The following is a 12260-nucleotide window of genomic DNA, read 5'->3' on the forward strand; positions in this document are numbered from 1 at the left end:
TGATGTAAACTGCTTTAAAATCTCGGTTTACCCACATTTACATAATGTTTGCTGATTAATAAATTAGACACCTAATAAAATCAGGTGTAAATCAATGTGACTCATTAGGCTCCATAAACAATGTAAGCCACACTATGTCACCTTGATTTGCCTGCTGCCTGTAATCCTGCAGCCCCCCACTGCACTCCAGGGACGGAGCATTTTCTTAAGGGACTCAAGGGGGCTCCCAGAAACTGAGGGCCCCAAAACTAGCAGCCCCTTCTGGAAACATGGGTCTAAATGACTTGTCTGAGGTCACACAAAGTCAGTGGCAGAGTCAGGAATAGAATCCTAGAGCCCCAAATCCAGCTTGCTTCTCTAACCATTAGCCCCCACTCTCCTCATTATAATTATGTACCCTATGCACCAAACAATACCAGCACTGTGATGTGGTTCGTAAAACAGGCTACCAGGTCCAAGGAGTGCTAAGGATCTATAGGATACACTGTGAGGGTGGGGGGCGCGGGTGAACAGCATTGGGAGGTACCAACACACAGAGAACCTTGTGGTCCCCCTCCTCACTTCCTCCGGTTTGCCCCACACCCCACCCACAGGCCAACCCATTCTCCCCTCACCTGATATCGTCCTCGTTGGCAAAGATGATGACGGCCCGAGCGTGGGAGGTCTCCAGGAGACGGCGAATGATCTTATCAAACTCTCCCGCCTTGGGCTCCCGAGGGATCTTGACCGACTGGGCCACGCACACTCCCCCTGTGGGCAAACAAGACACAGTGCGTTTAGAGAGGCCTTTGAACCAGCCAGCCCTACTCAAGCTCCCTTTGGGGGGATACCTAACTGCTGGGTGGGAGGAGGGAGGGTTCACTCTTGGGGTCCACATGCTTGAGATCTACATGTCTCTGTAAGCGGCTCAATCCTGGAAATGAGCAAATCTCAGTGCTCCCTGCTGCTGATGGCGGCACACGCAGCCAGTACACAGTGCGAGACCGGAGCATATGGGATTTGCATTGCAATCGCCCGTGTGGAATGCCAGTTATTGATAACCCAAGGAAACCAGCAAAAGACCACCGTGAGGCCATTTAACATGGGTTGGGGCAGCAAATGCCAACATGCTCTGCATTACAGCTGCACATAGAGGCTCCAGTCAGGATCGTGGGGCCCCATTTTGCTGGGCGTTGCACAAACACATAACGAGAGACTGGCCCGGCCTGTAGGAATCCAGGTTTACATGGGACCTACATAAATTATGGTTGTAAGGTAAGTTTGGATGTTAGCATGAGAAACAGGCTCCCAGCATGAGACCAAAGAGAACAAACTCCTGAGAAAGAAGAATTTTTGAGTTAACTTTGCAGTGACCCAGGGAATACCGCCATTACTGTCTTTAAGGCTAGGGTGGAAGTAACAGAAACTGGGAACCTGCTCCCTAAAACTCCCTCATCTAGCTTTGGCTAAGGGCCAATAACCAGCAGTAACATCACTTGTTTATTATAGCATATACAAAGCAAGGTTCTTTGGGGGCTCTTTCTCAGAGCTTTGCCTCACCCTCTGGAGTCACGCCACGATGCAAGGTGTCTCCTGGGCCTGACCCTACTGTAATTATGTTGGCCAACGCTTATAGGAGTATTGTTGCTCGATCATAGAATAGAAGGCTGTATATGCTTGTATTGATATTTTGGATGTAACCAGCACCAAGTGGCCTTTGAGACTAAACAAGGAATGCGTGTGGGGAAACTGAGTCACTGTAAAGCTTCATAAATTCCTTAGGATAATTATTCCCAACACTGCCCCAAAAAGCTCACTGCCTAAGTAGACCAGGCAGTCTGCAATGGGAGAAGGGCAGTACGGCCACCCCCGTCTTGTGCACAGGGAACTGAAGACATGAGGAGATGAAGTGACTTGTCCCAGCAAGTCAGTGGCAGCACCAAGAACTGAGCTCAGATCTCTTCTCCTCCCCTGTGTCTGTTTGGTCTATAGACTGTAAGCTCACTGGGGCAGGGACCATCCTCTACTCTGTGGGTGTGTGCACACAGCACCTTGCACAACAGGGCCATGATCCTACATGGGGCCTCTGGATGTTACTGGAATAAACAACAATCACAATGCCATTGTGAGCATTGGAGCCCTTACTCAGCCTGAGGTACTGGTGACTGCCACGGGGCTCTCGTTCTCCTCCTCTCTCCTCCTTCTGCACCAAGGGTGACACCTGTTGACACCAGTGGGCTCCAGAGTGGGCCCCTAGCGCTCTGAATAGATTTGCTAATTGTGTTCTTCCCTCCTACGGTGCATGCCCAGGAAGAGACAAAAATCTTCCCATTATTTCCACTGCTACAGATTGTTTTTTCACACATCACTTTGATTTGTATCATCATCTCTTTGTCGTGTTGCTCCCTCCGTTCAGCCGTCTCAAGAGCTAATCTCTACCATCCACCTACTCGTTTTATTATCTGTCATTTCAAGCCATAACCGCGCTTTCCCTTCCTAGTCTCAATTCTTCCACTGTTCCCCTGTCTCTGACATCTCCTCCAAGTCTTCCTCTGCATTCACTCTTTCCATCTTCTCAGATCTCCAAGGAGTGTCCCCTCCTCACTTTGCCACTCTTCAGTCCTGCTTCCCAAACAGCTTTCAGTTGAGCTCATCATTTCGGATTCTCCTTTTTGAGTCCCAGCCTGGCTTCTTGCAACTGTGTGTGTAAATGCTGCCTTATCACCTTCTGGATTTCAGACCTATTGCCCAAGGCTTAGCCTCTTAGGGCTCGAGCTCCTTGCCCTCCCAGAAATAGGCATCACCAGTTTAGCCCCTATTCTGGTTAGCGATGGACCACAGAGGTACTGTTTTAGTTACAGAATGGCTCTGGAATACTATGGCAATGGGGCCATTAGAAATACATATAATGTATGTACAATTATGATCTATTTGTATTATGGTAGCACCTAGCTGTCCCAGTCATCGATCAGGACCCCACTGTGCTAGGTGCTGAACAAACACAGAACGAAAAGCTTACAAGCTAAATAACAGGGCCAAATTCATCTCAGGTGTCACCCCATTGAATTTCATGAGAGTTGGGCTTGGTTTATAATTGGCAGTTATGTCAGGTAGGCTAATAAGGGCTTTCCATCCTCATGCTCCAGGCTCTTGTTGGGTCAGGAAGAAATTCAATGAAAGAGCTCAGCGCCCATTTAATGCACCAAAATAAGTGGTGGCAGGTTTCCAGCAGGTCTCCGCTCATGGGCTGCTGAGTTCTTTGAAAAAGATGGTGCTGATTGTGGGTGCAGTATAGCCAGCCCTTAGGAACACTGGGTGAAATTCACCCCAGCACGAGGCCCATGCACCAAGTCCTAGGAGTTTAAATGGTGCAAGGCCTCAGGCTGGCACCTCCATGCAGGGGAGCATTTCACACCTTGCAAGGATTTCACATATTCCCTTGAAGCATCTGGCCACATTCACAGTAATAGCCAGGTGACAGGACCAGATGGTTCTCGGACCTATTCTGCGATAGCAGTTCTTTCACTTCTCCCTGGACTAGAGCGACCTCTTGACCACAGAGGTGGGAGCTCTGTAACCTACTCACCAAGCCAACTGCTGAGCATTTGACATAGCAGCTAATTAAAACTTAAAAAAAGAGAGAGAGAATGAGAAGAAAATTGGATGAGTAACCACACTTCTGTCTGCTGGGCTTTAACCCTGAACGCCTGCCAGCCCTGGCCCCGCCAAAAGCCAATGGCTCCTTGCTGCAACTTTTTGGCAGGCGCCAGTAAAAAAAAAAAAAAAAATGGAAAAGAGATGGGAGAGAAAATTAAACATTCCAGGACCTTCTGGATATAATTGATGGTCTCAATTTGCATAGTAAATGACAAGGCTGATGCCTCGCCTGCCGCTAAAGGATCCCCACTTAAGCAAAGGTCAGAGTAATTAGCACACAACTGCCATTGCAGAGAAATTTCCCAGAACTCTTGCCATCCAGAGAGGACAACCCCCTCCTCCAGATGAGAATCTGGCAGCCATGCAGCTGGGGAATGACAGCAAAGGAACAGCAGAAGGCGCTGGGATGCAAAGGAATTCTTAAACTGAAACATTCATCCAGCTGGCGGGGGAGTTCCCAGGGCCAGATCCTCAGCAGGTGAAAGTCAGCACAGCTCCACTGATGAGCACCAGCGGAGCAGCTTGCCCCTTGGCTCAGACCTGCAGCCTTAAGCATGAGATTGGATTATAAGTGTTATTTGTAGAGCCTAGGAGCTCCAAGTAGGGACTAGGGTTGGTGGGGGTGTTAGGGACTGTGGCTATTCCGTCAGTATCAGATAGAATAATAAAACTCAGCTCTAATCTAGCACTTTTCACCAGTAAATCTCATAGCTCATTCCAAAGGAGGACAGTATCATTATCCCCATTTTACAGATGGGGAAACTGAGGCACGGAGCAGGGACGAGACTTGCCCAAGGTTGCCCAGCAGGCCAAGCCAACAACAGAACCCAGGTCTCCCGAGACCCAGTCCAGTGATCTGTCAACTAGGCACACTACCTCTTATACCACTATCCACTCCCATAGTACCTTTCATCGGAGGATCCCAAAGTGCTTTACAGTTGGGTGACATTCACACCAGTGCAGCTGGCTTCTGCATCACTTTGGTCCCATTGGAGGGATTAAGTGGCCCTTAAGCAGTGCTGACACCTTGTGCTGGTCCTTTGCAGAAGGGCACATTCCACATTAACCCCCCTTCCACAAGGTAGGCAAGGCTTATGATCTCCATTTGACTGATGGGGAAACAGAGTCACGGGAAGGAGATGTGAACAGCCCATGGTCCCACACTGAACCATGGGCAAAGGCAGAAATAGGCCCAGGCCTTGCATTGAACGGGAGATCCCTCCAAAGACAGAGCAAGGGAAGGCAGGGGACACAGGGAGGAAAGGCAGATGGCTCCAGAGCTGTTTTATTAAGCTTATCAGATGGAGTTCCTTTTTTTTCCCCCTGGGGACAGAAGTGGCTCTGACCTCATGGACAGCACAAGGAGAACAATCAGACCAGTCAATAACTTCACATGGATCCAAGATGCCATCACCCGTAATGTGCCCTGTTGTGTTAGGTGCTGCACACGAGTGGTAAGGGACTCCTCCACTTGTCTTCACCAGCTCTTCCCTCTCCTCCTTCCCTTTTCTCCATCTGGTTCCGTCTTAGGCTGATCCAGATCCAATGATCTGCCATTGGGAGCCTTTCCATTGCCTCCTATGGGTGCTGGATCAGACCCTTTGGCTAACCCATGGAGATGGGGTCACCTCACCGCTCTTTAATTCTGCCTCTTCTATCCTTTTTGTGTGTGTGTGTGTGTGTGTGTGTGTGTCTCTCTCTCTCTCTCTCTTTCTCTCCCTACTGCTAGCTAAGCATCCCCCTATTCAGAGACAAAGCCATTTGCAACGTGCTCATTTGCTTGCTGGCTGTAATTGCCAGAGCAAAGGAGAGAAATGGCATCTCCCTGACAAGAGGAGCCCCTGGAGGTGAAAGGTTAATGGAGAGCGACTCATGAATAACCATGAGCACAAAGCCATGCACAGGACTTTCATATGGTCCAACAGGCAACACCCCAGAGGCACTGAATGCAGCTGTCTTTCTTGTGGTGGATTCATGGCTGCCCCCACCTTCTGCCACGGAGCTAGCTCAGGTATTCCTAAGGTGCATCTCCCTTGGGTTTCTAAGCACCATGTCTTGCTACTGAAACCACATCCTGGCTCTTCCTAACACAGCACAAAATCCACCCCTAGGTCTTCACACTGTGTGCAGCACTGCAAACCCCCCTGGGGTCCAACCCGTACATAGCACCCCAAAGAGCAAGCATGCTGGAGATGGGAGGGTGACAGATGTCAGTGTGGAGGCAGCAGCTGGAGGACCTGCTCCATAAGGATCATGCAGCCTCATCTCCAGCGTGTTACACCCTGAGCCTTGGAAAGAACGTGACAGAGAGATTTTGTGTGTGTGTGTGTGTGAGACTGAGACAAGGCTGAGTTGTGCCTATGAAAGAGAGACTGACAATAGGCCCCTGTGCACCTGTCTGAGTGTGTGATCTCGCTGTGCATAGGTTGGTCTCTTTGCAGCTGGGTCTCTGTATTTGTCTCAGTCTGTCCTCTAGTGCACAGCATGATCTGTGCATGCGTCCACACTGATGGGAGAGGAATAAGCCCCATTAGAGTGGTGGCACTGACATGTGTAGTGGGATGAGATCTGGTTGTGTCAGCGAGTCCCCAGCATAGGCAGGAATGGGTAGCCTGGCTCAGCCAGGAATCCCTCAGAGGCCCCTAGCTAACTGTTAGATCCCGATCCCCTGCACGTGTTACTGGCCATGGAGCCATGGTAACCAGAAGGCTCCCCAACAAGGAGCTATAATTAATTATTGATCTCTGCACTTTTCCATAACTCACTACTTCACAGAGAGAGATTTCTCCCTTCCCTTCACAGCAGGTTGCTTCCAGGGACCAGAGCTGGTCGGACATCTTTCCACAGAATGATTTTCTGTCAAAAAATGCCAACTCAAACCCAGACCTTTTTGTGGGAAAGGATCAGTTTGGATGGCCGTTCTATTTCCAAAACAAAATTGGAGGAAAAACACATTTTGGAATTGTCAAAAGGAGTTAAACATAAATGTTTGGGTTTCCAGTTCAAAATTGAAGTTAATTTATATATAAAAAAAAGTTTACAACAGTTTGACAGTGATATAAAATGTTCCAGAATTATCTAAATGAAACATTTCTAATCGACCCAAACCCAATTTTTGTGTTTCATCATTTTCAGTTTGCGGAAATTTTCCAGATTTTGACTTTTCTTCCTGAGTCAGGATTTTAAATAATTAATTTATTATTATTATTATTATGTTAATCCAAAAATGTTTTTGTGAGATGTGAAAAACAAAACAAACAAACAGTTTCCCACCCAGCTTTGCCAGGGACCATCTTGACTGTGCCTGGCAGCGTGATTGGCAAGAATCCACCAGCTGCTTCTGTCATCCCTGTGTCCCTCAGCCTCTCTCTCCCCTGGAAAAAGACACACATCCGAGGGCCAGGAGAGGACTTGGCTGCTAGTGTCAGTCTCGTGGGCACAGCAGAAAAGGACAAATCCCGTCTTCATTCCATTCCTTCCATTACTCAGTTCAAGGGCATGGTGCTGCCCAATATAAAACCATCTCCCTCTCCCCTGGGAATCCAGTAAATCAGCAGTTCTCAAACTGTAGGTCAGGACCTCAAAGTGGGTTGTGACCCCGTTAAAATGGGTCTGGCTTAGATTTGCTGGGGCCCAGGGCCAAAGCCAAAGCCCAAGGGCTTCAGCCCTGGGCAGTGGAGCTAAGGTTATGGGCGGAAGCCCTTGGTCTTTGGCTTTGACCCCCGGCCAGGGGCAATGGGGCTTCCTCTTTGCCCCCACCCCCCCCCCGGGATGGCAGAGCTTGGGCAGGCTTTGGTTCCCCTTCCTGAGGTCCTGTAGTAATTTTTGTTGCCAGAAGGGGGTCGCGGTGCAATGAAGTTTGAGAACCGCTGCAGTAGATATTGGACTGAGCTTTGCCCCATCACCTCGTGAATGGCCTGTAGTGGCCATAGTCTGAGAAACTCTGATGCCACCTCAGGTTACCACTGGCGTCCAGAATCCAGGAAGCTGCCTGAGTGTCTTGCAGGAAGAGCATCACTGACAATAAGGGCCAGCAAGGTGGGAGCATGTTAACTTGGCTGCTGCCCCCTCAGAAAGCTAGTCGCTGTGTGGCAACAAGGTGAGTGACTGCTAGTCCCAGGTGACCCCCCCAAAGGTTTGGAAGGTTCACATTCAGAGACACCCCCCCTGCCATTCAGAGGTTTGAGATATTTTCCAGCTCTCAGGGTACGTCTACACTATGGGATTATTCCGATTTTACATAAACCAGTTTTGTAAAACAGATTGTATAAAGTCAAGTGCACGCGGCCACACTAAGCACATTAATTTGGCGGTGTGCGTCCATGGCCCGAGGCTAGCGTCGATTTCCGGAGCGTTGCACTGTGCGTAGCTATCCCGTAGCTATCCCATAGTTCCCGCAGTCTCCCCTGCCCCTTGGAATTCTGGATTGAGATCCCAGTGCCTGATGGAGCAAAAATCATTGTCGCAGGTGGTTCTGGGTAAATGTCGTCACTCATTCCTTCCTCTGGGAAAGCAACGGCAGATAATCATTTTGAGTCCTTTTCCCTGGATTGCCCTGGCAGACGCCTTAGCATGGCAACCATGGAGCCCGTTCAGCTTTCTTTTTTTCTTTTTTTTTTCTTTTTACTGTCACTGTATGTCTACCTGATCTGCTGACAGAGGCGATACTGCAGCGCTACACAGCAGCATTCACTTGCTTTTGCATGATAGCAGAGACGGTTATCAGTCATTCTGTACCGTCTGCTGCCATTGTAAATTGGCAATGAGATGACAGTTATCTGTCGTTCAGTACAGTCTGCTGATCATGGGTGCCCCGGCTGAGGTCAGCCGGGGCGCAAAGGCAAAAATGGGAATGACTCCCCAAGTCAATCCCTTCTTCATGGTATCTAAAATAGAATCAGTCCTGCCTAGAATATGGGGCAAGTGTACTAGAGAACCAGTGTATCAGAGAGCACAGCCGCTCCGTGTCAGATCCGCAGAAATGATGAGCTGCATGCCATTCACGGGGTTGTTAATGAGATAAAATGAGGGGGAGGCAGCTCCCGGGGCTATGACAGTCCAGCAGGACATTAAGCGGTGTGGGGGAGAGGAACCCAGCATCCCGCTGCTATGACAGTCCAGGCGGACATTAAGCGGTGCGGGGGAGAGGAGCCCAGCACCCGCTGCTATGATAGTCCAGGCAGTACAGAATCTTTTCTTACACAGGAAAGGGAAGGGTGATGGAGCTCAGCCCCCAGTTGCTATGATGAGGACGGTTACGCCGTTCTGTACATCTACTGGGAATGACCGGGAATCATTCCTATTTTTACCCAGGCGCCTCCAGCCAGCGTCACCTGAGGCCAGCCAGGAGCACTCACGGGCTGATGACAAGGACGGCTAGCAGTCCTACTGCACCATCTGCAGCCAGGGAGGGGAGGGAGTGGATACTGCTTTTCACTGCCGCAGCATCGCGTCTACCAGCAGCATTCAGTAGACATAGGGTGACACTGAAAAGTCAAGAAATGATTTCTTGCCCTTTTCTTTCACATGGAGGGGGGGGAGGGAGTAATTGTCGAGCTATACCCTGAACCACGCCGGATGATGTGTTTGAACCTACAAGCATTGGGAGCTCAGCCAAGAATGTAAATATTTTTCGGAGACTGCTGTGGACTGTGGGATAGCTGAGTCCTCAGTACCCACTCCCTCCCTCCATGAGCGTCTATTTGATTCTTTGGCTTTCCGTTACGCTTGTCACACAGCACTGTGTAGCCTGGAGATTTTTTTCAAATGCTTTGGCATTTCGTCTTCTGTAATGAGCTCTGATAGAATAGATTTGTCTCCCCATACAGCGATCAGATCCAGTATCTCCCGTACGATCCATGCTGGAGCTCTTTTTGGATTTGGGACTGCATCTCCACCCGTGCTGATCAGAGCTCCACGCTGGGCAAACAGGAAATGAAATTCAAAAGTTTGCGGGGCTTTTCCTGTTTACCTGGCTACTGCATCCGAGTTCAGATTGCTGTCCAGAGCGGTCACACTGGAGCACTGTGGGATACCGCCCAGAGGCCAATACCGTCGATTGGCAGCCACACTAATCCTAAATCCGATATGGTAATACCGATTTTAGTGCTACTCCTCTCGTTGGGGAGGAGTACAGAAACCGATTTAAAGAGCCCTTTATATCGATATAAAGGGCCTCATAGTGTGGATGGGTACAGCGTTAAATCAGTTTAACGCTGCTAAAATCGGTTTAAACACGTAGTGTAGACCAGGCCTCAGTAATGATCCCCAGCTGGAGCTCAGGGATGCAAGACTCAGCTCCTTGTATCTTCTCCAGCCTGGCTCACCAAGACCCAGCCAGGAGATGTCAGAGAACAGGTTGGTTTAGGAGCCGTTCGAGTCCCAACATCTGCTGTCTGTCACCAAGCTCTAAGCCTGGAACTTCTGAGCACCCCTTTTAACAACACACAGCGCATGGCAAGTCATGCCACATCCTCTTACGTTCAGCTTGATTCAGGCTGACAGGCAGGGAAGCTTTCAACGACACAGTATCTATGATTCTCTCCTCCTGTCATCTGCCTACACAAAGCTAGGGAGCAAACAAGCTAGGAACGCTTCAGTGTATGCAGAGCTTCATCTGGCTTTCTTCTCCTAATGGGAATTCCTGTTTGCTACAGGATCACAGGCCAGCAGATGCTACAGAGAGCAGTGAGTCATCCACTCCAAACCCAGCCTGGGATCCTCCAGCGACTCCCCTACTAAGGAGCCCTGAGAGAGGAGGAAAATTGAGGCAGGGTGCCACAGAGCCACCCCTGGCCATGAGGGGGTGTGCAGCAGGTGGCCGGCCCTGTTGCATGCAAACACACACACACTTGCACACGCACACAGGCATACAACAGCTAACATACCATTGTATGTGTGCACACACACACACAGGCATACAAACCCACTCAAAACTCTTTGAACAGTGACAAAAAATAGATCTTTGCAAATATTCTACTGGGAAACTGTGGAATTTGCTGAATATGACAAGTTCCCATCCAAAACAACCACACTCACATAGACACAGCCATCCATATAGACACAGCTGCACATGCCCATGCCAAAAAAAAAAGGCACATGTGTTGCACATGCTGTCCTCCCGAATATTTTTGGAAGCGAGTTGGTGAAATAGCATTCCATGTACACACACATATACACACCTTGAAGAAAGATATTAGAGGGGAATATTTGGCATGGAATTCAAACCTGACACCACCACACACACACCCCCATCCTCCCATTGAAGTCTGGTCTCATTTACTTGGATTGTAAACTCTTTGGAACAAGGACCATCTCTTTGGGTCTCTGTTTGTACAGCCCCTAGCACAATGGGCTCCAGCTCCTGGACTGGGGCCAGTAGCAGCTGCTGCAATACACAATAAATATTCACAGTTTATACCGGTGTTTTACTGCTGTAATTCCATGGTTTTCAATGGGGTTATTCTGGATTTACACTGCCATGAGAACAGACCAAAAAACCCTCAAACCTCTCCACACATGACTTTTCACCTGATGCTGACTCTGCCCGACCGTCAAATTGTACACCCTTCCCAGCCCCAAATTCCAACAGAGATTGCACCCCACAGCCGTCACTCGGGCAGAAACAGGAGGATTCCACCTGCAGCTGGGGGTGGGTGATGGAAAGAGGCGGGATATATTATCTCCATTCACAAATAACGGGATTTGCATGCTCAGAAAGTGAACAAGTTTGCAGGGACAAATCTACAAGGGTTTTACCAGCAAACACACAGATCTCCAGATGATGTGAGCTTTCTCTGTATCCCACCTCCATATAGCCCATCCAGTATATTAGACACCTGTGGAATACAGGAGAGATGCACTCAGCTGGACCAGAATCACAACCCAAAAGACCTGTAATATAAATTAGTCTTCACAGCACCTAGAAGCACCAGTAGACATCAGGGCCACATTGTGCTAGGTGCAGTACAAACACATAGTGAAAGACAGTTCCTGCCCCTAAGTGCTTACAATCTAGCTGGACAAGACAAAGTGTATTATTAGCTTCATTTTACAAATGGGAGCACTGAAGCCCAGAGAGATTAAGTGACTTGTCCAAGGTCCCACAGGGCATTGCTGGCAGAGCCAAGAGCTGAAGCCAGGTCTCTAGACTCTAAGGGTACAGTATGTCTACACTGGAGACACGGGAGCCATTTCCAGCTCAGACAGGTGTACACACGCTAGCTTTAAATGAGTGAGCGGGTTACAAATAGCAGTGTGGCCGCAGCAGCCATGTACATAGCAAGGATCTCTGTTGGGATTGTATCTGGGCAGCTAGCCCAAGCCACCACCTGTGCCATTGCAGGTACACTCTTATTTCTATCACACTAGCTCAATCAAAGCTAGCATGAGTATGTCTGCGTGAGCTGGAAATTATACCTCCTGCTGCAGTAACCCTAAGGCCAGCGTGTGAACCACAAGCCTCTCCTTCCTGTCTAATCAGCAAGAGTTGCTACACTACAAATATCGCCAAGTATAGGCTATTTTTATGGGAGGAAACTGGGCCAATTTTATGTTTGTTTCCCATATGGGGAGGCAGATGGATGGAGAGGAGGAAGTTGGATAAACAGACTCCAGGACAGGCA

General features: G+C 49.1%; 1 protein-coding gene across 1 annotated transcript in view; it reads right to left on the minus strand.

Annotated features, from left to right (window-relative positions):
• GRM4 (glutamate metabotropic receptor 4) overlaps positions 1–12260 on the minus strand; it is a 223019-nt gene that overhangs the window by 78347 nt on the left and 132412 nt on the right. Inside the window, exon 4 of the mRNA XM_032768742.2 lies at positions 615–750. Coding sequence (XP_032624633.1) covers positions 615–750 — 136 coding nt within the window. The remainder of the gene's footprint in view (positions 1–614; positions 751–12260) is intronic.

Source organism: Chelonoidis abingdonii, chromosome 4 (assembly GCF_003597395.2).
Source record: "Chelonoidis abingdonii isolate Lonesome George chromosome 4, CheloAbing_2.0, whole genome shotgun sequence".
Classification (NCBI taxonomy): Eukaryota; Metazoa; Chordata; order Testudines; family Testudinidae; genus Chelonoidis; species Chelonoidis abingdonii.